The sequence below is a fragment of the Hippopotamus amphibius genome, chromosome 6, assembly GCF_030028045.1.
Source record: "Hippopotamus amphibius kiboko isolate mHipAmp2 chromosome 6, mHipAmp2.hap2, whole genome shotgun sequence".
In the NCBI taxonomy this organism is placed as follows: Eukaryota; Metazoa; Chordata; class Mammalia; order Artiodactyla; family Hippopotamidae; genus Hippopotamus; species Hippopotamus amphibius.
Window position 1 is genome coordinate 8,433,228 of NC_080191.1, and position 20,958 is coordinate 8,454,185.

At 44.5% G+C, this 20,958-nt stretch overlaps 1 protein-coding gene across 4 annotated transcripts; it reads left to right on the forward strand.

The window, feature by feature from the left end:
* Nucleotides 1–559: 559 nt before the first annotated feature.
* On the forward strand, nt 560–15,208 carry ZBTB24 (zinc finger and BTB domain containing 24). Of its 4 annotated transcripts, XM_057737689.1 has the most exons (7): nt 560–989; nt 1,669–2,652; nt 5,591–5,758; nt 6,274–6,357; nt 7,042–7,125; nt 12,066–12,147; nt 13,325–15,208. In XM_057737689.1, exons 1-7 carry the CDS (start codon nt 923–925, stop codon nt 14,043–14,045), a joined length of 2,190 nt encoding a protein of 729 aa, XP_057593672.1. In that variant the 5' UTR covers nt 560–922; the 3' UTR covers nt 14,046–15,208. The 4 variants fall into 4 exon arrangements, 3 of the variants coding, with proteins under 3 accessions (XP_057593672.1, XP_057593674.1, XP_057593673.1); XR_009054197.1 differs by lacking the exons at nt 12,066–12,147; nt 13,325–15,208 and having other exon boundaries at nt 6,279–6,357; XM_057737691.1 differs by lacking the exons at nt 12,066–12,147; nt 13,325–15,208 and having other exon boundaries at nt 6,962–7,111.
* Nucleotides 15,209–20,958: the final 5,750 nt, after the last annotated feature.

The following is a 20,958-nucleotide window of genomic DNA, read 5'->3' on the forward strand; positions in this document are numbered from 1 at the left end:
GCTGAAATAACTGGAGAGAGAAGTCGGAGGGGGATGAATTGGGGTAGGGCTTGGAGACCATATCCAGAAGATTGGCCTTTATCAGGAGGATACCTGGGAGCCACAAAGGATTCTAAGCAGGGGAGTGACTTCAGTCTCTGGATGTGATCTGCATTTGGAAAGATCTCCTGTAATCCTGTGTACTGGAAGGAACAACACTGCAACTAAGGCTAGTGAGAAACCCTTAACAGTCTATGGAAGAAAGATGCTGAAAGCTGAATACTAACAACGATGTCAATCACAGTAGACATGAATTAAACCATCAAGCCCATTACATACTTAATCTTGTTTACCCCACAGCCACCCAGTGTCGGCACTGGTGTCAACGTCTCCATTCCACAAGTAAGGTAAACAAGGCTGAGAGGATAAGTAACTCGCTCAGGAGCACTCAGCACTCAGATCTGTTTGACTACAGCGCAATCCTCACGCCCTTGGACTGAGGGATTGGACGAGGATGCGGATGCGGATGACGACGACGCTAAAGGTAAAGGCGCTTTCATTCATTCGTCACACATTCGAGACCTGCAAGGCAGCTTCAGGGTGTCCAGAAAGGGGAAAAGACAAACCGGATTAAGGTGTCAGCGGGCGGCTCACAGGATATAAAACTTCCCTAACTGCAGAGCAACAACGCCGCCACGCCCGCCGCCCCCGACTCGCCGCGAGCACTGGACCCGCCAGCTCTCCGCCCGCGGCACCGCCCAGGGCCTCAGGCCCCGCCCCCGGGCGCCTCCGCGGGCCGCGTGGTCCGGCGTCGGGGTCGGCGCAGGCGGCTCGGGGCCCCGGCGCTTCCGGGTTGGCGGCGGCGCAGGGGCGGAAGCCGGGCGGCGCAGGGACGCCAGCGGCTGGCCGGGCGGAGCTGGGGGCCTGGACGGGCCCGGCGCGGATGCGCCCACCAGGCCGCCGGGGGAGGGGGGCCGCCACGATCCGGACCCTGCCGGGCGTCCGGAGAGGTAGGTCGGCCACTGGTCCTCCGTCGGTGGCGCGGCACCCGCGGCCGCGTCGACCCCCTCCCCCGCCCTCCAGCCGGCAGCTCCCGGGTCCGGCCCGAGGGGTCCAGGCTCGGAGGTGGGGGCCTCCCCCGCGGCCCGCTCCTAGCTCGGCGGGCTCCGGGGAACCGCCCGCCCGCCCGCCGCTCCGCGTGCCGTCGGGCGCCAGCCGGGGCGGTCCGTGCCCTCTTGAAAAGGGTGGTCTGGTGTACCTTACGTTATTAGCACTTCTTTGCAGCTATCCGCGAATTAACTTCGTTTTCCTTTGCACGTTCCATTTTTGTTTCACAGACAGAATGGCTAATAGTATGTAAAGTCGACGACACTGTAGCTTTCATTCCGATATTTGTACAATTATGGACAGTCAGTGCAGGGAAGGACTTTAGAGATGGTTGATCCCAATTCCTTTTTTTTACAGAGCAGAAAGCACCCTGAGAGGTCACGTGGACATTGGAAGTTCACCCCGCTGGGTTATGGTACAATAAGAATGAGAACCCAAAGCTCAGTTTTTAAATAGTCTTTTAAAAGTGGTAAATGGTAAAATTTAGCCGACAAAGTGAAGTGACTAGTAGGTTCCTTTGGGCTGGGATTTATCTTACTACGGAAGGCCTCCTCGTTTTTAAACATTATTTTCCTATTTCAGGTTTAATCCTTCTTGAACTTCTAAAGAAAATGGCAGAAACGTCATCAGAGCATTCTGGGCAGCTGGTTGTACACTCAGACACTCACAGTGACACTGTGCTGGCCAGTTTCGAGGATCAGAGGAAGAAGGGCTTTCTTTGTGACATTACTTTAATCGTAGAGAATGTGCATTTCCGGGCCCACAAAGCCTTACTTGCTGCCAGTAGTGAATACTTCTCAATGATGTTTGCTGAAGAGGGGGAGATCGGCCAGTCCATTTATATGCTGGAAGGCATGGTTGCCGACACTTTTGGTATCCTGCTGGAATTTATCTACACGGGTTGTCTCCAGGCCAGTGAGAAAAGTACGGAACAAATCCTGGCTACTGCCCAGTTCTTAAAAGTTTATGACCTGGTAAAGGCTTATGCAGACTTTCAAAATAATCATAGCTCCCCAAAGCCACCAGCTTTGAACACAGGTGGTGCTCCAGTGGTTGTTATTTCTAATAAGAAAAATGGTCATCCGAAGCGGAAACGGGGAAGACCAAGAAAAGTCAACAGTTTGCAGGAGGGGAAATCAGAACTGGCTGGGGAGGAAGAAATACAACTGAGAGTGAACAACTCAGTTCAGAATAGACAAAATTTTGTGGTTAAAGAGGGAGACAGTGGCATACTGAATGACCAGATTCCAGCAAAAGAATTGGAAGAATCTGAGCCAGCTTGTGAGCCAGGTGGAGAGGAGGAAATGCCAGCTGAAAAAGATGAGAACTGTGATCCCAAGACCCAGGAGGGGCAGGACAACCAGAGCCGATGCAGCAAGAGGAGGATTCGGAGGTCCATCAAACTGAAAGATTACAAACTTGCTGGGGATGAAGAAGACCAGGATTCAGCCAAGAGGGTCTGTGGCAGGAGGAAGCGCCCAGGTGGCCCTGAGGCCCGTTGTAAAGACTGTGGCAAAGTGTTTAAATACAATCACTTTTTAGCAATCCACCAGAGAAGCCACACAGGTAATTACGCGTTCACACCTTACTGGAATGTGCTTTGGAGAAGTAACGATAGTAACAGCTTTCATTTATTGTGCAACGTCTGTGTGACGGGCCTTATAATAAAGTGTATGTGTTATTGCATTGAATTCTCACAACAGGCCTGCAGGATGGGTAATATCATCCGGATTGTACAGATGAAGAGACTAAGTCCTAGAAAGCATAGGGTAACTTGCCCAGGGCATCCGTGTAGTGACAGAGGCGGGATTTGAACCCAAGGAACCTGATTCCAGAACCTCTCTTCTTTTTTTTATTTTTCCCTCTCCCTTCTTATTTGAAGTTGTTTGTTCAAGGCTTAAATGTCTAGGAATGAAGCTCTAGCTAAATTTAATCTGTTTTATGATTCTTGAAGATTCCTCATCTGTGTTTTTGCCCAGATCTGTCTGGACAGCTCTCACACTCAGCTGTCTAGCTGTAAAAGTCTTTTCCTTTTTGTTTCCTCTAGCCCAGTGCTAGCCAGTAGGCCCTTTTGTGAGGATGGAAATGTTCTGTATCTGTGCTGTCCTTTTTGGTGGCTGCTAACCACATGTGTATTTTGAGAGTTTGATGTGGTGAGTGTGTCTAAGGACCTGAATGTTTTATTTTATTGTATTTAATTTGAATAGCCACCTTGTTGGAGAATGCAGCCCTAGCCAGAAATCCCTTTTCCTTCGAGTCCTGTCTTATGTACCTAACTTATTCTGCTTTAGATCAGGCTATAGTTATATGCCTGTTATCTATCCCTCAACCTAATTATAAGTATAGGGTCTGGTACTTAAAACTTCTGTCATCCAACAGCCTGCTGTCTTAGGACCCTCCAGCATCCAGCACTGTGGTTCTCAACCTGGCTGCATGTTACAGCCTCCAAGGGAGCTTCTTTTTTTTTTTTTAATTAATTTATTTGGCTGGGTTGGGTCTTCATTGCTGCTCTCAGGCTTTCTCTGTTTGAGTGGGGGCTGCTCTTTGTTGTGGTGCACCAGCTTCTCATTGCAGTGGCTTCTCTTGCTGCAGAGCATGGGTTCTAGTCGAGTGGGCATCAGTAGTTGTGGCACACGGGCTTAGTTACTCCGAGGCATGTGGGATCCTCCTGGACCAGGGCTCAAACCCGTGTCTCCTGAATTGACAGGTGGATTCTTAACCACTGCGCCACCAGGGGAAGTCCCTCCAAGGGAGCTTTTAAAACTACCCAGCCGGAGACCTTCTGATTTCATTGTCTTAGTGCTGGTGTTTTTGAAAGCTCCCCAGAGATTTTAAGTACAGATAGACTGAGAACCCTGAATTTTGGTTCTTTGAACAAAATAGACACTTGAGAAATATTTGTTGAACTGTGACAGAGGATAGTTGAGTTAAATAGTTCTACAAGATTCACTAAGTTCTACAGAACAGTGTGTAGGATCTTCCCTTTTCTCCTGGTATTTTGTAGTTTTGCGTTGATTCACGTTAGTGTGGGTCTCTTTTCTTCTGTTTGAGTGGATACCGGTAGATCCATACGGTCTGGAAACTCATCTTTTAGTTCCAGAAAAATTTCCTGAATTATCTCATAGATGATTGTCTTCTGTTTTCTCTGCTCAGTCTTTCTGGAACTCTTCCTATTTGGATGTTGAACCTCCTGGACTCATCCTCTAATTTTCTTATCTTTTCTCCTATTTTCCATCACTTTTTGCTCTACTTTCTGGGAGATTTCCACTTTATCTTTCAACTTTTATTGTTTTTCTATTTTTGCTCTTTTTTTTTTTAACTTCTAAGAACTCTTTTCTAAATTCTTTGTTTGCTTTTAATTAGAATCCTCTTTTTGTTTCACAGTGTAATATCTTGCCTCTGTGAGCCTGTTGGTAACAACATTTACTTATTTGTTAATTTTTAATGTTTTCTTCACTCTGGGCAGTCTCTGTTTTTCTCTTTTTTCTTCTTTTTTTAATATTTATTTATTTATGTATCTATTTGGCTACGCCAGGTCTTAGTTGTGGCTCATGGGGGCTTCGTTGCCACATGTGGGATCTTTTTAGTTGTGGCATGCGGTATCTTTAGTTGCAGCATATGGGATCTAGTTCCCTGACCAGGAATCGAACCCGGGCCCCCTGCATTGGGAGTGTGGAGTCTTAACCACTGGACCACCAGGGAAGTCCCAGTCTCTGTTTTCTGCAAGTTGCTTTTTCTCTTATCCATTTTGGTATCTGTTTGTACTACTAAAGGTCTTCCTTGACTGTCTGGTGATTTTTTTTAATCCCTTTTAATTATATGCAAGAATGGTTTGGTAAAAGCTACTGGCAACTCTGCTGGTGTGAAGAGGGCCTATACACATCTTGCTGATACTCAGCATCGCATCTTCAGCTCTCTTACCACGGGGCCCTTCGCATTCAAGGAGACAATGCTCCATCTCCCCCCGGGAGGCTGTAGGCCTGGCTGCCAGTATCTGGCTCAGGAGGGGGCAGAAGGCTGGGAGGAGTCTCATCATTCCAGATGTCAGCTTTGACTTGCTCCCCCTGGGGTAGTCCTGCTCCACTGCGCTGGGAGACCTCTAACCCGGAGACCCCTAGTCCAGAGATCCTTTGTCTGATTTACCCTCTTCAGAGAACAGTCTCCATCTTCTTTTGGGGAGAGGGTCAGTCTCCTGGTTGCATGGAGTAGGAGACTGGATCTGGGGGAGCCTAACTACCTTTGAAACAGACTGTCATTTATCCTCCCTCACCCCCATTTTCAGAGAGAACAGGTGCCACCAATTCCTGACCTTGTGGAGGCTCTGTCTTAATTAGGTTGTACGTATCTCAGCGCGTCTCACCGCTGCTGTCGGACCCGTCTGCTCCAGCTTGCAAAATGTTATTACTGATGGTGTCTCTCCTGTTCATTGTCATTTTAATTTAGTATGGGACAGAAAGATGTGCGGGTTATTGCTTACATCATGTTTCTGGGACTCTTATTCCAGGGGAACGACCTTTCAAATGTAATGAGTGTGGAAAAGGCTTCGCTCAGAAGCATTCCCTGCAGGTCCACACCCGGATGCACACAGGCGAGCGGCCATACACCTGCACCGTGTGCAGCAAGGCTCTCACCACCAAGCACTCGCTGCTGGAGCACATGAGCCTGCATTCAGGTAGCCGGGCTTGTGCCAGGGAGGCAGCTGTCACCCAGCTGCCACCGGGTTCCTGTTCCGGGTGGGCATTACTGTGCTCTAAATGGTCTTTTCTCAGCCTTGTATCATCCCCCACATGGTGTCACTGAAAGACAGAATTGTGCATCTGCCAGAGTGTAATTTAGAGTTCTGTACAGCCTTGAGCCTTAAACTAAGGTTTATAACCTGGCTGCCAGGAGTTCAGTGTGCAATCATGATTTGTTTAAGTACCAGAGTTTAGAATTATTTTACTTTGGATGCTTTTGAGGGGAACTTGAATCCTCCAGTTCTGCCCCAGTCTCCACCACTCCCTATTGCCTTACCTACCTTGCACATATATGTTATTGTGGTGGACTCTGAAGGCATTTGGATTTGTAGACAAGTCACTTGTGTTATTGGTAGAAAATGGGGACCTGGGCCCACTGTGGATACTTAGCTTATTAGTGAGCATTCTGCTTCTTTATAGTTTTTTGCGTGTTTTGTTTTTTATTTGGCAGGACAGAAGTCTTTTACCTGTGATCAGTGTGGAAAATATTTCAGCCAGAAAAGACAACTAAAGAGCCATTACCGAGTTCATACAGGTACAATAAAGTGAGAGAAAATTTGGATTGGTTGGGGGAGAAACGCAAATACAAATTGTTTCTGAAACAGTAGGTTCATATTGTAGAAGATAAATTAGTTTTTAGGGAAATAGTTCTCAAAAAGCAATCTAAATTAGGTGTCATTGGGTTACTCTCTGATACCTTGTGATTCACAGTAAATTTTTATATTACAGTTTCTGTGCCATACACAGAAGCCCTTCAAAATTGGTATTGGGCACAGTGCCACTTGGCTAAGAGGGCACCAGCTGATTGGTTTTTAGTGGTGCCTGGACAGAGGGGTCATCACCCCATAGCTGTCAGTCCAGGCTTTCTCCAGCCTGGCTCCACCCACTGTCTTTTCTGCTTTCCTGACATCGGATAAAAAATGCAGGGGGAATTGGGAACATCATTTGAGATCAGTTGGCCACAGTCACACCAGTGCTTTGAGGGAAAAAGGAGATTACCCTTAGGGAGATTGGAGGGTTCCCACCTCTGTTCGGGAAGCAGTGAGTTGAGATGCTTAGGAAACTGTTAACTGTTACCAACTTTAATTTAAAAATTGTTGTTTTATTAAAGTACCATATTTAAAGTGATTATTTTTCAGGGAAGTGCTTTAAGACAAATCACTGAAGAAATACAGGGACAGCATATATGCACTGACACTTTTTTTATTGTTGCGACAAGGCCGCTCATTACCGGAATGCAACCACTGCCACCGCAAGTTCATGGATGTGTCTCAGCTAAAGAAACACCTGCGAACACACACGGGTAAAAGTCCATCTTGCCCTTTCTTTCTAGTACGTTTTTATGTTTTTAGGGGAGCGAGAAATGAAGTACTTGGAGTCCCCTCCTCAGACTGTGTTTATTGTAAATTGTGTGGGCATTTTATAAGTGCATCATCTAAGAAGCCCAGGCAGGATGCTGCCACACCGTCCTGTGGGGGAGTCACATCTCTGTAGGTTAGCAAAATGGAGCATACTTGCTGAGCACTGCTCGTAAATGAAGCCTCATTTCATACCACACAGTACTACAGGTCTGAATTGGGTTCTGTGTTTCAATCTTAATTTACCTCAGCATTGAAGATTATCAAGATAAATTTTTTTAGAAAAAGAAGCAAAATGCAGGAGACACTAAGGTAGCACAGGCACTGAGGATTTCTCCACTTTCTCTCCTAGAACCAATACTTATAACTTAAGCATCGCCACCTCCAGGAAAATCGGCTTCCAGGATGAAGAGGAGACAGGATCAATTAGGGCAGGAAGCTCAGTACAGCGTGATAAGAGCCCAGTAGAGGTGTGAACACAGGGACAGAAGTGTTTATTTGGGAGAGCACCCCAGAGGAAGGACCTAGATCTTGAAGCCAGAATTAAGTGCTGGATGGACAGAGGAAGTAGCAAGAGGCTTTTCCAGACAGGAACAGGATGTGTGGGGTCCAGGATGTGAGAGGCCAGCATCTGGAGGCCATAGTGAGGAATTCCACGGTGAACAGCTAGAGTGAGATTGCCAAAAAGGGGCAGGCCTGCAGTGAAGGTGCGGGTGTGGGCGGGGGGCGCAGAGAGGAGGCATATTTTGGTTTGTGCGTTGAAAAGGACCAGGCAGCCCCAGGAGGATGGTCAGAGATGGAAGGTCCTGGGGATGAGCGAGTTACCAGGCTCTTTGTGGAAGAAAGATGAAGGCCTTCAAATCAAGAGAACAGAAGGAAGAGATGTACTTAAGAGATTTTTAGTCTGGGGAAAAAGAGTCACTGCATATGTGACGAAGTGTTAATAACCCAAATATGGGAACGTGAGTGCCCCAGGAGAAAACTGGGCAGGGGACCCGAAAGGCATGTCGTAGGAAAAGACATAAGAATGGCCAGTAGATGTCTGAAACAATGTTAACTGCATTACTCATCAGAGGAAAAGAAATGTGCTTTTCTTTTGGCCCATTGGATTGGCACACATGTGAGGAAGTGGCTCTCTTTAGGTTCTGTTGATGGGAAAAGAATTTTGAGAACTTCCTGGAAAGAACTTTGGCAACATGAGTCAAAATGGAAGCTGGCCAATTGTGAAACGGCGCTCGCGTAGGGTGTTTATCGTAAGCAGGATTGTGGGTAATGTCACAGGCTTAAAAGTGACATCTGTGTCCCTCAGTACGGGATTGGGTAGGTAGATTTTGGACAAGATGCATCGGGGAACACAACACACCCTTTTAAAATGGTTTTTTTTTTAAACCGTTTTTTAAGATGAATTTTCCATTCCCATTTGACACTGCAGACCAGCATGCCCTGGCCAAGCTCATGGTGTACATAGCATATCCCCTGTGCGTGTGCACAGGGACACCTGTGAGGGTGTTCATCACAGCGCGAGGTGGCTATCGAGAGGGCAGTGTCACACACTTTGTACTTGTCAGTATCATTTAAGTCTTCTACAGTGAACATGGTTGATTTCTGAAGAAAAGGGAAGCAGCTGTTTTAGGAATTGAAATGTGTACAACTCGATTGCCAATTGAATGTGAGCTCGGAGCAAACTGGAGATGTCGTGTGACTGGCAGGCCTGGCTGGGGCAGGGGCTGGGTGCTGCTGCGTTAACCAAGGCGGTCACTCGGGTTTGAGCCAGGGAGGGTGGGAAACCCGGACGTGATACCCAGCAAGCCCCCGGGAGCCAGTACTGTCTGGAGCCGGGATGGGGATTCCCAGGTTGTCAGGGTGGGGTGGGGTGAGTGGCATGCACAGCTGAGAAGAGGGTCTGGAAGGAAAACTTTTTTTTTTTTTTTTTAACTTATTGGCTGGGTTAGGTCTTTGTTGCTGCACACAGGCTTTCTCTAGTTGTGGTAAGTGGGGGCTATTCTTCGTTTTTTGATGTGCGGGCTTATCGTGGTGGCCTTTCTTGCTGTGGAGCACAGGCTCTAGGCGCACAGGCTTCAGTAGTTGTGGCACGTGGGCTCATTAGTTGTGGCTCGCGGGCTCTAGAGCACAGGCTCTGTAGTTGTGGTGCACGGGCTTAGTTGCTCTGCAGCGTGTGGGATCTTCCTGGACCAGGGCTCGAACCCGTGTCCCCTGCATTGGCAGGTGGATTCTTAACCACTGCGCCACCTGGGAAGTCCCAGGAAAACTTTTGAGTTACTTTAATCCTTCTGTCAGCATCCCCCTGGGTAAAAGCTAGGGTCATACTCATGTCCATGTCCTATCCTTTCATTGCCATTGTCTGATCCTCCTGTAATGAACTGCCTTTGGGGCTTGCTGGCACCCAGGCCCTGTCAGCTCACCTTTTTTCTTTCCTCTCCATCTGCTTCTTGCACCTCCTCATCCAGGCCTCAGCACTGTGGCTTAGACTATTAAACATTTTCCTACAGCCCCTCCTACCCACCTTCCCCACGTATATTTTCTTAGTACTTTGTCCTGTATGCTGCTAAAAAACTTCCAAAAGTTCCATGGGTCCTCTGCCTGGAATTTACGGCTCTCTGTGGCCTGGCCTCACCTTCTAGGTCCCACACTCCTCAGAATGAACCCTCATCCCTCCCTGTCTTCAGTGTGGTCATTTCCAACACCTGCTATTTGGTCATTCTGCTTTTCCTAGAACCTGAGCCAGGCCTCTCTCCAGTCCAGCCGGCCCCTGCCTCCTTCACACCCATCCTGTCCTCTGCACACAGTGTTGTTGATACCACTCATTTGAGTGTTTAGTCAGATACAGCCCTGCACTTGATTACCACGTGTATCTTATCTTCTCAGAGAGACCATCGTTTTTTTTGAGGCTGTGATCCTGTCTTTTGTTTCCTTTCTGTTTCTCAGCTCCTGCTTTGTTGAGGGTCCATCCATCCGTATTTTAGAGCTGAGGAAAAGGAAGAAGGAATGGGTCAGTAAACTGGAGGCAGTAGAGCTGTGTAACTATTACCAGAACAAGTCAGTACCCGGAGGAGTAGGAAGACTTTCCCCAGATTCGTGGTGGCTAGGAAAATTTGCCTTCTTACTGTGCCGGAGGATGTTTCTGGAAAGAATTTCCAGTATTTAAACCTTTGCCAACAGACTTCCTGAGGCGTTGCAACCCTAGATGGAATTGAGTGATGGCGTGACCATTGTTGTGTGTGGTCCCCACACAGAACTTTACAGTGACAAGTGACAGAGCAGGTACTCAGTCTTGGAATTCGGAGAGGGAGAAAAGCTGAAGTCAGAGCAGAATGCAGCTCTGGTTGGAAAGCTGTGGAAAGACAATGGCAGTGCTCTGGTTTTAACCTTTGGAGTGGTAAGAGTTACCGCTGCAAAGATGCAGACTCACCCAAGTTGTCACAAGCGTCCTCTGCCTAGATTGAACTTGGGGGAACATATAGCCTGAATTTTCTAGTAAATGCTGTGAAAGGGAAGCTACCTGACCATCCCCCACTTCACTCATCCTTTGTTGTCATCTAGTTAAGTGGGATTTTGCTTCTTTCTTTTTCTTTTCTTTGTTTTTTTTAATTCATAGTGCCCTTGCCTGCATTAGGATCACTTAGTTACATTTCTGAAGGTCATGGCAGTCTGCCATTGTATGTGCAATGCACAAACTAGTGCTCCATAAATACTGTTGAAGCCTTATTAAAATTCCCAGACCCCACTAGGGGTCTGGTGCAAACATTTCATCTTGTGTGTGCCTTAGTTCTCACTCTGTGAAATTCATTTATTCAACAAGGATTTCTGGAACAGTGTGCCAGGCCCAGTTCTAGGCACTGGGGTCCTAGGAGTAGGCAGACCCACAAATCATCCTACGTACAAATGGGAGAGACTGGTAATAAATAACAAAGTATATAAGGTGGCAATAGCACTGCAGGAAAACTGACTTGGAAAGTGGACGGAGACATGTTGGGACAGTGCCTTGGGTGTTGATGAAGCCTCACTGGTAAAGTGACCCTTGAGCAGAGACTTGAAGGCAGTGTGGCGAGTGAACGGCGCTGGGAGACCCTGGGGAGGAGACATGCCAGGGAGGGGGGCTGGTGAGTGCGAGGGCCCTGAGCAGGACTTGCGTGGGGTGTGGGTTCAGGGGCTCTCCAGAGGCAGAGTGGTGAGCAGGGGAGGGTGTCCGGTGAAGTTAAGCAGGTTTGGGGCGGGGAGTAGCAGTGGATGGACAGCTCTATCAGAGCTGTGATTCCTTGCAGGCCCAGGGCTTTGGCTTTTATCTCTGGATGGGATGGGGAGCCGATAGAGCACTTGCAGCAGAGCGTGATGTGATCTGACTGTGCAGAGGATCACTGGTTGCCTCCTTCGTTGTGGACGACAGGGAAGCAGAGCAGAAGTGGCTGCTGCAGGGAGGTGGGGGCAGCCTGGGCCAAGGCTGCCAGTGGCGGCGGTTGAGACGTGGTCAGGCTTTGCATACATTGGGAAGGTGGACATAAATGTGAATAACCCGTAAGTCACCCTTGTGTTCCAGGGCCCTCGGGAAGGTCAAGCAGTGAAGTGTGAGTGTGAGGTACCTAAGGGTGGACTATACAGGAGCGAATGTGTTTCCTACATAGAATCGCTTACCTCCTTGTTTCAGCATTTAAGTGTTTGAGGGAAAGAACCATACCTTACACTTGCTCTGCCTCCTCCTGGCCCTTAGGACACAGCGCTCAAGTGCATAGTAGGTGCTTGCTAAGTGCTTCATTTGTTCACTCAAGTGGTTTGCCTTTGTTCTTTTTTATATTGTGAAACTCTGGGATGGTGTTTGCTTTTTGTCTGATTTTGGATGTATATATCTGAACGCTTTCCCCTTTTTCAGGTGAGAAGCCATTCACTTGTGAAATCTGTGGCAAATCTTTCACAGCCAAGAGTTCTCTTCAGACCCACATCCGGATCCACCGGTAAAGCTTTGCAGATACTTTTCTCACATGGGGTCCTCACCCACCCCTGGTGTTCAGTAGGGTGACATGCGTTACCTATGTAGTCCTTTTCCACAAGTTATTACTCCACTGGAATTTCCTGGGCAGTTTATTATTTCATCTTTTCCACAAAGAAATTCCTCACTTAGGCCAAATCAGGAAAACTGATTCTGGCCAATAAAAGTTTACATTATTGATACCATTTCTTGAATTTTGATTTTGGGCTTGGGCCCTGGTCCAAAGCTTAAATCTTCAATAAAAACTGAATATTAAATTCTTTTTAATAAATTTATTTATTGTTTATTTATTAGCTGTGTTGGGTCTTCATTGCTGCACACAGGCTTTCTCTAGTTGCGGCGAGTAGGGGCTACTCTTTGTTGTGGTGCCCGGGTTCCTCATTGCCATGGCGTCTCTTGCTGCAGAGCACAGGCTCTAGGCACGTGGGCTTCAGTAGCTGCGGCACACAGGCTCAATAGTTATGGCTCACGGGCTCTAAAGTGCAGGCTCAGTAGTTGTGGCACACGGGCTTAGTTGCTCCATGGCATGTGGGATCTTCCTGGAGCAGGGATTGAACCTGTGTCCCCTGCATTGGCAGGCGGGTTCTTAACCCCTGCACTACCTAGGAAGCCCTGAATATTAAATTTAATTTAATATTTTCTGAATAAATTTTTTGTTCACACAACTTATTTCCAGATTGGAGTTAGTAGTTCTTCTAACACAGATAATTAGGAGCTACTCAAATTTTTAATATAGAAATCAGTTATATATTTATTTGGCTTCTAGAATCTAAAAATTGGCTGTGAGAACTAAAAGCGAAAAAAGAACTTTATGTGTAATATATTAATATTTACCTTCTTATTTGAAATACATACTGTGGAATCATAAAATTGTATCACATCTGACCCAGCCCCATAGCCCCGTCCACCACCCGTCCCACCCGTCCTCAAACACCCCTCCCCACCATTGTTTTTTTAAGATTAGAAACTGAAGCCCAGAGCAGATGTGACTTGCTCCAAGTCCTTGAGTTAGTAAGAGAACCCATGGCTTATGTCTCCCAGTCAGGTGAATTTTCCTCTCTTCGTGACTGCTTCTGCTAAATAATCAGGAAGTAATAAATAGATCTTTCTGTTTGTAAAATAAAATGTATCTTTTCTCGCAGAGGAGAAAAGCCATATTCCTGTGCCGTGTGTGGCAAATCCTTCTCTGACTCGAGTGCCAAGAGGAGACACTGCATTCTACACACGGGCAAAAAGCCTTTCTCCTGCCCTGAGTGTAACTTACAGTTTGCGCGCTTAGACAACTTGAAGGCTCACTTGAAAATCCATAGCAAAGAGAAACATGCCTCTGATGCCAGCAGCGTTTCCAGCAATAATAATGCTGAAGAGGTCAGGAATCTTCTTCAGCTGCAGCCCTATCAACTCTCTACCTCTGCAGAGCAGGAAATTCAGCTTCTTGTAACTGATTCTGTACACAACATCAATTTCATGCCTGGTCCTAGCCAAGGCATCAGCATCGTCACTGCCGAGAGTTCCCAGAACATGACGGCAGACCAGGCTGCGAATCTCACCCTGCTCGCCCAGCAGCCAGAGCAACTGCAGAACTTAATTCTCTCAGCTCAGCAGGAGCAAACAGAACACATCCAGAGCCTCAATATGATTGAAAGCCAGATGGAACCCTCACAGACCGAGCCAGTGCACGTCATCACACTCTCCAAGGAAACTTTGGAACATCTCCACGCCCATCAAGAGCAAACAGGGGAGCTCCATTTAGCAAGCGCTTCAGGTCCGGCTCAGCACCTGCAGCTGACACAGGAGCCTGCTCCACCTCCACCCACCCACCACGTGGCCCAGCCTGCACCGCTCAGCCAGGAGCAGAGCTGACCCAACACGTGCTGGACTGCTCTGTCTCTTGTCCGTCAGCCCACCGTGACTGGATGGTGTGCTTGAAGTCAGGCTTTCGGCAACGCTCACTTACAGATTCTTACAGAGACATGGTAGCTCACTGAGCTGGCCGATAGCTTAAATGCGTTCCATCCAAGAAGCAAGATGTGTGTATCATGTCTTATCTCTAATATTGATTTGGATTTTGGCATTTCAATATTGTTGAATGGGTTTCATTTCCATTTACTACATCTCTTAAAGACTGGGGTAACTTTCCTTTGGGGGCACTGCATTAGACGTTGCTGTAAGTATTAAATGATCACAGCTGTAGTTATGGTCTTGTTGACCTTTCCAGTTATATTTTTTTATTTTTAGAACAAAGGAAGTCATATGCTGAACCGGGTACAATGGTTCATTCCCCTTCCTTATTTCTCTTAAGCAACACACTTGCCACTGCAAGTTGGGGCTGAATATGACAGATTACAACTTTGAGGACTCTGTCCTTTTAATACCTTCCAATCCCCTAAGACAGAGTAACTTCTCAAGATTTAATCTTCATGTGGTACAGTCGGCTCAACGTGTCATGTTTAAGATGGATTCCAATGTCTTTTTTAACTCAAAATTCACAAAACAAGAAAGCCAAAAGGATAGGATTATTTTTTAAATTCTAAACTCAACTTCTCCTGAGAAACATAGGTTTACATGTTTTTTAAAAGCAGGTTGTTGAAAATTGAATTTAAAAATCTAAAGTATGAAATTGGATCAGGATATTCACCCCAGATAAATTCTGCATTTTTGTCAGTGTTGATATTTGGTCTCCATGATGAAGTTAAAGCTTTCTTAATTATCCTGGAATATAAAATTCAGTGTAATTGGTGTTCAATATACTCTACTGGATTCTAATTGATCTCTGAAAATGTTGATCTATGTGTTCTGTCCGATAACTTTTTGGATAGGAACTTACTATTTTTATTGCAAACTAGGTTAAATCTCACAAAATAGACACATAATTTTTTAAAGTAAATTCTCCTAATCTGAAAAATAATTTTGAGCCTCAGAGATTTAATAGCCAGCATGTGTATATAATTGTGTGATTTTAAATAATCGTCAGAAGATTAAATTATGTTTGGGTTAAGTTTTCCAGCTCAGCCTACTTTATTGAATACTTTCCTTTCCCTTAGGTAAACTGGTAGAGGATTTTTGAGAAAAGAAGGTGGGCACTAGAGTGTGTAAATTAATGTAATGCTGGTGGAGAGTAGGGGTAATCACCTGTAAAATTAGCAGGATCTTCATGTCAGTCAGTTCTTTGTTTTAGAAGATCTTTGATTTCCACCTGAGTCAGTTAAGTTTTTGGAGGTTAAAGTATATAGAATTGTTCAGGTTTGAGAGAAAATGAAAGCAGTTTTCTAACATCTACCAACGATATCTTACTGTCTTTAATTCAGAAATTCATAAACAACTTGTATCAACCAAAGTATGTTAAATCAGGCCTCACTAGAGATATAATTTTTACAAATACAGTTATGCCCTAAATATTATTTCAGGTTCTTAACTTAGTCATTTAAACTATTTACCTTAACCTTATTGTTAAAATGCAGTGTTTTTACCAGCTTTTCAGAAAGATTACTGGCCCACATTTTTCGGGAGCTATATAGTATTGAAGCAGATAAATGTTTAACTATTCACTCTGGGTAGCTGGATAATTATTCAGGAAGTATGGTCATGTGACTGTTTACAAGTCAAGTTTAACTAGCTTTATGACAGTCTGCCTCTGCGCTAAGAGGAATGTAATGTGAGCCATGTGTAATTTAAAATTTTCTAGTAGCCACGTTAAAAACATAGACAGGAGATTAATTTTAATAAAATTGCTTATTTAATCTAACATGTGCCAAATATTTCAGCATGCAAATATTCAATATTAAAATGTAATAATATTTGACATTCCTTTTTTCATACCGCATCTTCAAACTCTGGTGTGTGTTTTACATTTATTGCATACTCAGTTTGGATGCTGGTATTCATGGGACACACTTGACCTGTTTTTAGGGTTCATGCAGTTTATAGGGAAAACCTAGATGCACATCTTCAAGTAGTTGCAGACATCATTTTTTTCCCATAACTGAAACAAGTATCAGTTTTTAAATTTATATTAGAATTAATTAAAAATGAAATCTACTTCCTCAGTCACACCAGCCACATTGTGAGCGCTTGGTACCCACATGTGGCGACAGGCCTACCTGTCTGTACCGTGAGAGCCAGTCTCAGCATAAAAATCTCTTCTGGAAGAGTTCTGGGTCATCTGACCAGCTGTCAAAGGGAAATGAGAAAAGGATAGCTTTATAAATCAAGCCTCTCTTCTGTGTCCCAAATACACATTCTGCCCATTTGAATGAAAGCCTCAACTTTAAGGTTTCATTGGTTTTTGGTTTTCGTTTTTTTGGGCCACGTTCTGCAGCATGGGGGTCTTAGTTCCCCAACCAGGGATCAGACCCGTGCCTCCTGCATTGGGAGTATGGAATCTTAACCACTGGACCGCCGGGGTGGCATCCTCAATTTTGAAGTTCAGGGACTGCACCCAAAGGAAATGACATGTATGTAAAAATGTTTCTGTTGTGTCTTTGAGAAATTGCTGGCTCATTGTTTCACAGCTTGTTTTGAACTAAGCTTGTACAATTTAAATAATTGTTTTCACAAGTGCAGAAATACAAATTGTACTTCTTAGGGATTCGTAGACTATTACGCGTTCAGACTGCTGAAATGACCTTGTCACTTTTGAAGGTGAATCTCTGGTTTTGTCTTAGTAGCAGGCTAGCCCTGGGAAGACTTGAGCTCTTGCCATCAAAATGAGCTGTTCCTGTGTTTGCCCCTGTGTTTCTTGAGACTCCTCTTTTTGCCTCTCCTGTGTGTATTTTTCTGCATTTGGTTCTTGTGTTGTAAATGTGAGCAACCAGTTAAATGATGCTGAAGAACATGAGAGTCTCATTATACATGCTTACACCTAGGTTTTCATATAGATTGGAATAATAACAATATCTGGCACATACTGAGTCTTTACTGTAGGCCAGGAGGAAAGCCAGGTGTGTTAGGTCTGTATCTTAGGGCTTCTGAAACCTTTTCCATATCGTGGTGCACAAAAAGGACTTACAACAGTACGCTTCAGTTAGAGGACACCAGGTACCTCTGGCCATGACTGGCATATTAGTTTGCTAAGTAGGGCTGCTATAACAAATACCACAGACTGGGTGGCCTAAATGACAGAAATTTATTTTCTCACAATTCCAGAGGCTGAAAACCTAAGATCAAGGTGTTGGCAGGATTGGTTTCTTCTGAGGCCTCCTAGCCATCCTTTTCTCCCTGTGACTTCACATGCTCTTCCTCTCTGTCCTGATTTCCTTATAAGGACACCCCTCATATTGGATTAGGGCATACCCCAGTAACCACATTTTAACTAGTTACCTCTTTAAAGGCCCTGTCTCCAAACAGCCACATTCTGAGGTACTGGGGGTGAGGACATCAACATGAATTTGGTAGAGGGTGGGGGGAGACACAGTTCAGCCAGTAACAACTGACAGCTGGAGTGAGGAGGGAAGCAGGATCTGGGACACACCTGTAACCCATTTGAAGCCCAATCTTATTTTACTTAATTTTCATGACATTGCTATGAAGTAAGTAATATCATGATGCCTGTTTTACAGATGAGAACACTGAGGCCCCTAACAGATGAAGTCCATTGCCTGAGGTCACACAGTAAGTGGCAGAGCTGGAACTGGGGCACAGGGCTAGCTGTCCCTACCAGATGGGCTTAATACCATCAGCCTTTTGAAACTAAGCTGGATTTCTCTTTACATATGATCTGCTTAATGTATTGATAATAGAACCTTTTTGAGTAAAATTGAGGGCCTGTGTCTGAAATTTTAGCATACAATCATAAGCTTTTTACATAAAACAATAGTAAAAGTTAGTTTTTCTACAGAACTGCAGTAACTACCATATTAATAATACTTATGTTAGTATTTTATTACTATTCATTTAAAGCTTAATTGAAATTCACCAATTGGATGAAAGTTACTACTAAAGTGAAAATGTCTTAACCTGAACTTCTGTTTGAATTTTTTTCACACTTTTGACTGAGGGTATTTTGTATTTAGGGCACATTCACTTTATTTTTGCTACCCTTATTTATAAGTATTAAGGTAAATCTTCATCCTCAGTTTCCAAACTAAAATAAGCCTAAATTCTCAAGAACTGAAAGAAAATACTTTGTCTTGGTTTGGTTTGGAGGAATTACCTCTAAAAAAAAAAATTCCCTTTGCCTTTTGTAAACAGTGGGTATAAAGGAATGACCTCTAAAAGAAGCTGGAATGTCACTGCGATAGTTTATCTTGCTTTCAAATTCTTTACACATAATTAAGCAACAAACACTTAAGTTGACTGGAATATAAATACCATTCTTACTGGAAATGTACCACAGTAGGATAGCTTTTATACTAAAGCTCATTTGATTGCATTCTCAACACAAAGGGTAGGAACTTGAATAAGTTTAGGTAACATTAGCAAGAGATCTTAGCTTTTTTCTTTTTTAATGTAAGTGAAAAATACTATATCCAATGTGACATAGAAAGGGAAAAATTTGAACAGAAGTCAGGGAACTTCCTTGGTCTTAGAGCATGGATTTATTATTTATTTTGAATTCTTAATATCCATATTAGATCATTTAAAATATGGATTTGAAGATTTTCCAAAAGAATAGTTTGGCTCTTGGTTTTAGTTCATTTGTATTTTATCCTTGTTAGATGGAAAGTTAAACTGAAGCTTCCTTAGGCTAAATTAGGGTTATAAACAAGAATGTCTACATTTTAAAAAATCTACCTCTCATAGATAATTCTAGTATGATTAAGTGGCTTCTAGACAGATTTTCCTATAATCTTAATGTCTGAAATATGAAAGTACTCATAACAAAAATATGGGAAAGTATTTAAATAGATCCTGAACCTATTTGAATTCTTAATCTTTGTCCCTTGTGTTATCTTGGAATCTATGAAATCATCATGCTTTGACTTCTGGGGAAGGTACTTGAATAAAAAGCAGCATATAGAGGTTAAAGTTTCAGAGAAGAGTAAGAAAGAATGAAAAATCAAAATTTTCAATTCACTCACTCTTAGCCAAGAGAGAAAGCTGGGAGTCATTCGTGATAGGTCCTTCCTCACTCCCCACTCCCAATCCATCATCAAGTTATGTCAGTTTCACTTCAAACTATATTTTGAGTCCATCCGCTTCTCAGTCCCAACTGCTACACGATGCCATATCATCTTGCCTGGATTCCTGCCAAGGCCTGCCTTTCTTCCTCTCCCCTCACCCTCCAGGACCTTGCTAAGTGCATGGATGTTGTGTTATTAACACAAATATGATTGTTGGCTCTGCTTACAGTCTTTCTGCAGTTTCCCACTGCACTCGGAATAAAATCCCCAACCCATCTTCCTCTTGGGTCTCTTCCCCATTCTCACTTCCAGCCACACGTCTTCCTTGCTGTTCCCCAAACGTACCCAGCAACTTCCTGCCTTAGGTTTTAAGGCAGGCAGTTTCTTAGTCTTGAAAGGTTTCCTACTCGCTATCTCACTAATGTCTGCACATCTGTCAGAATTCTGTGCAAGTATCGCTTCCTCACCCTCTAATCCTCCCTGACCCTCTAATCTCAGTCAAGCCACGCTTTCATATCTGTCCACAGCACGCTACACTTTGGACTCAGTTGATAATTATTTTTACATTAGGAGCTGTGTCTGCCTGGTTACACTGCAGCCATGGCTCCTGATCCAGGACTATGGGTGTGGTATTTGAACACACTGACCTACAGGTGTAAAGCTGTAGGTGGCCTAGGGTGGCCTAGAACCGTCACCTGTAGTGCTAGGGATCTAGTTTATGACTCCAGGCTCAGGAGATGAAAGGTTAGGAGATGAAGTAAGGATGGCTCTGCAGGAAGACAGACATGGTGTGGATTAGAGGAAAGGGATCCTGTTTTAATGGCTCAGGTTTTTGCCCTAGGCCACTGCTGGCGTGATTATTTGGAAAAACATTAGAATGGGATTCTTTTAAAACTGACTTTTTGTGGAATTCCCTGTCAGTTCAGTGGTGAGAACCTCGTCACTTCCACTGCCAAGGGCCCAGGTTCGATCCCTGTCAGGGAACTAAGATTCCCACAAGCCGTGCTGCGCGGCCAAAAAAACCAAACTGAATTTTCATGTATCAACCACTTGTTTGACCCAATATGAATTAGCCCATGTGTTTGTGCCAGTATTGTTAGTTTCACATACACATATAAGGTGGGTCATGACTCAAGTAAGACTCTAATTAAGAAGAGGCACACTTGTAGATAAGTAATAATTTACTCTTTTAGCTTTATTGGAGGTCATTCTTTTTTTTAAAGTCTAAACAGAACTTTGTTTCAGGCCTTCTAGACCCAACACATTTCTTCGAGCCACCAACATTGAGTAATAGGATTTTAGAATCCAAATGGGTTGAAGAGGTTGAGTTTTAATTAAACTGCCTCCAGGTAGAGTTGAGACTGCAGCATGGTGGTTGGTGACTTCTCAAGGTTCCTTAAGCTCATGTGTAGCAAGGCTGGCGTCTGGCCAGATCTTCTAGATTACAGACCAATATATTCCCCATCGCTCTTTGCTCCACTGTGTAGCTTTCATTAGTATAAAGTGAAACTCCAAGTCAGCCGTTTTTTAAGCTTCGATGAAGTCATTATTGTTCTGTGATCTTTTTTAAAGACAAATTTTACCCTCTGCCATTCAGAGAACCACATAACCCTGTCTGGCAGAGACCGTAAGTCATTGAGTCAAGGGCCAGACCCTGCCAGGCCTCTGCTAATCCACTAAGTCAGAGCAGCTGCTTTTTTACCATCAGTTAATGA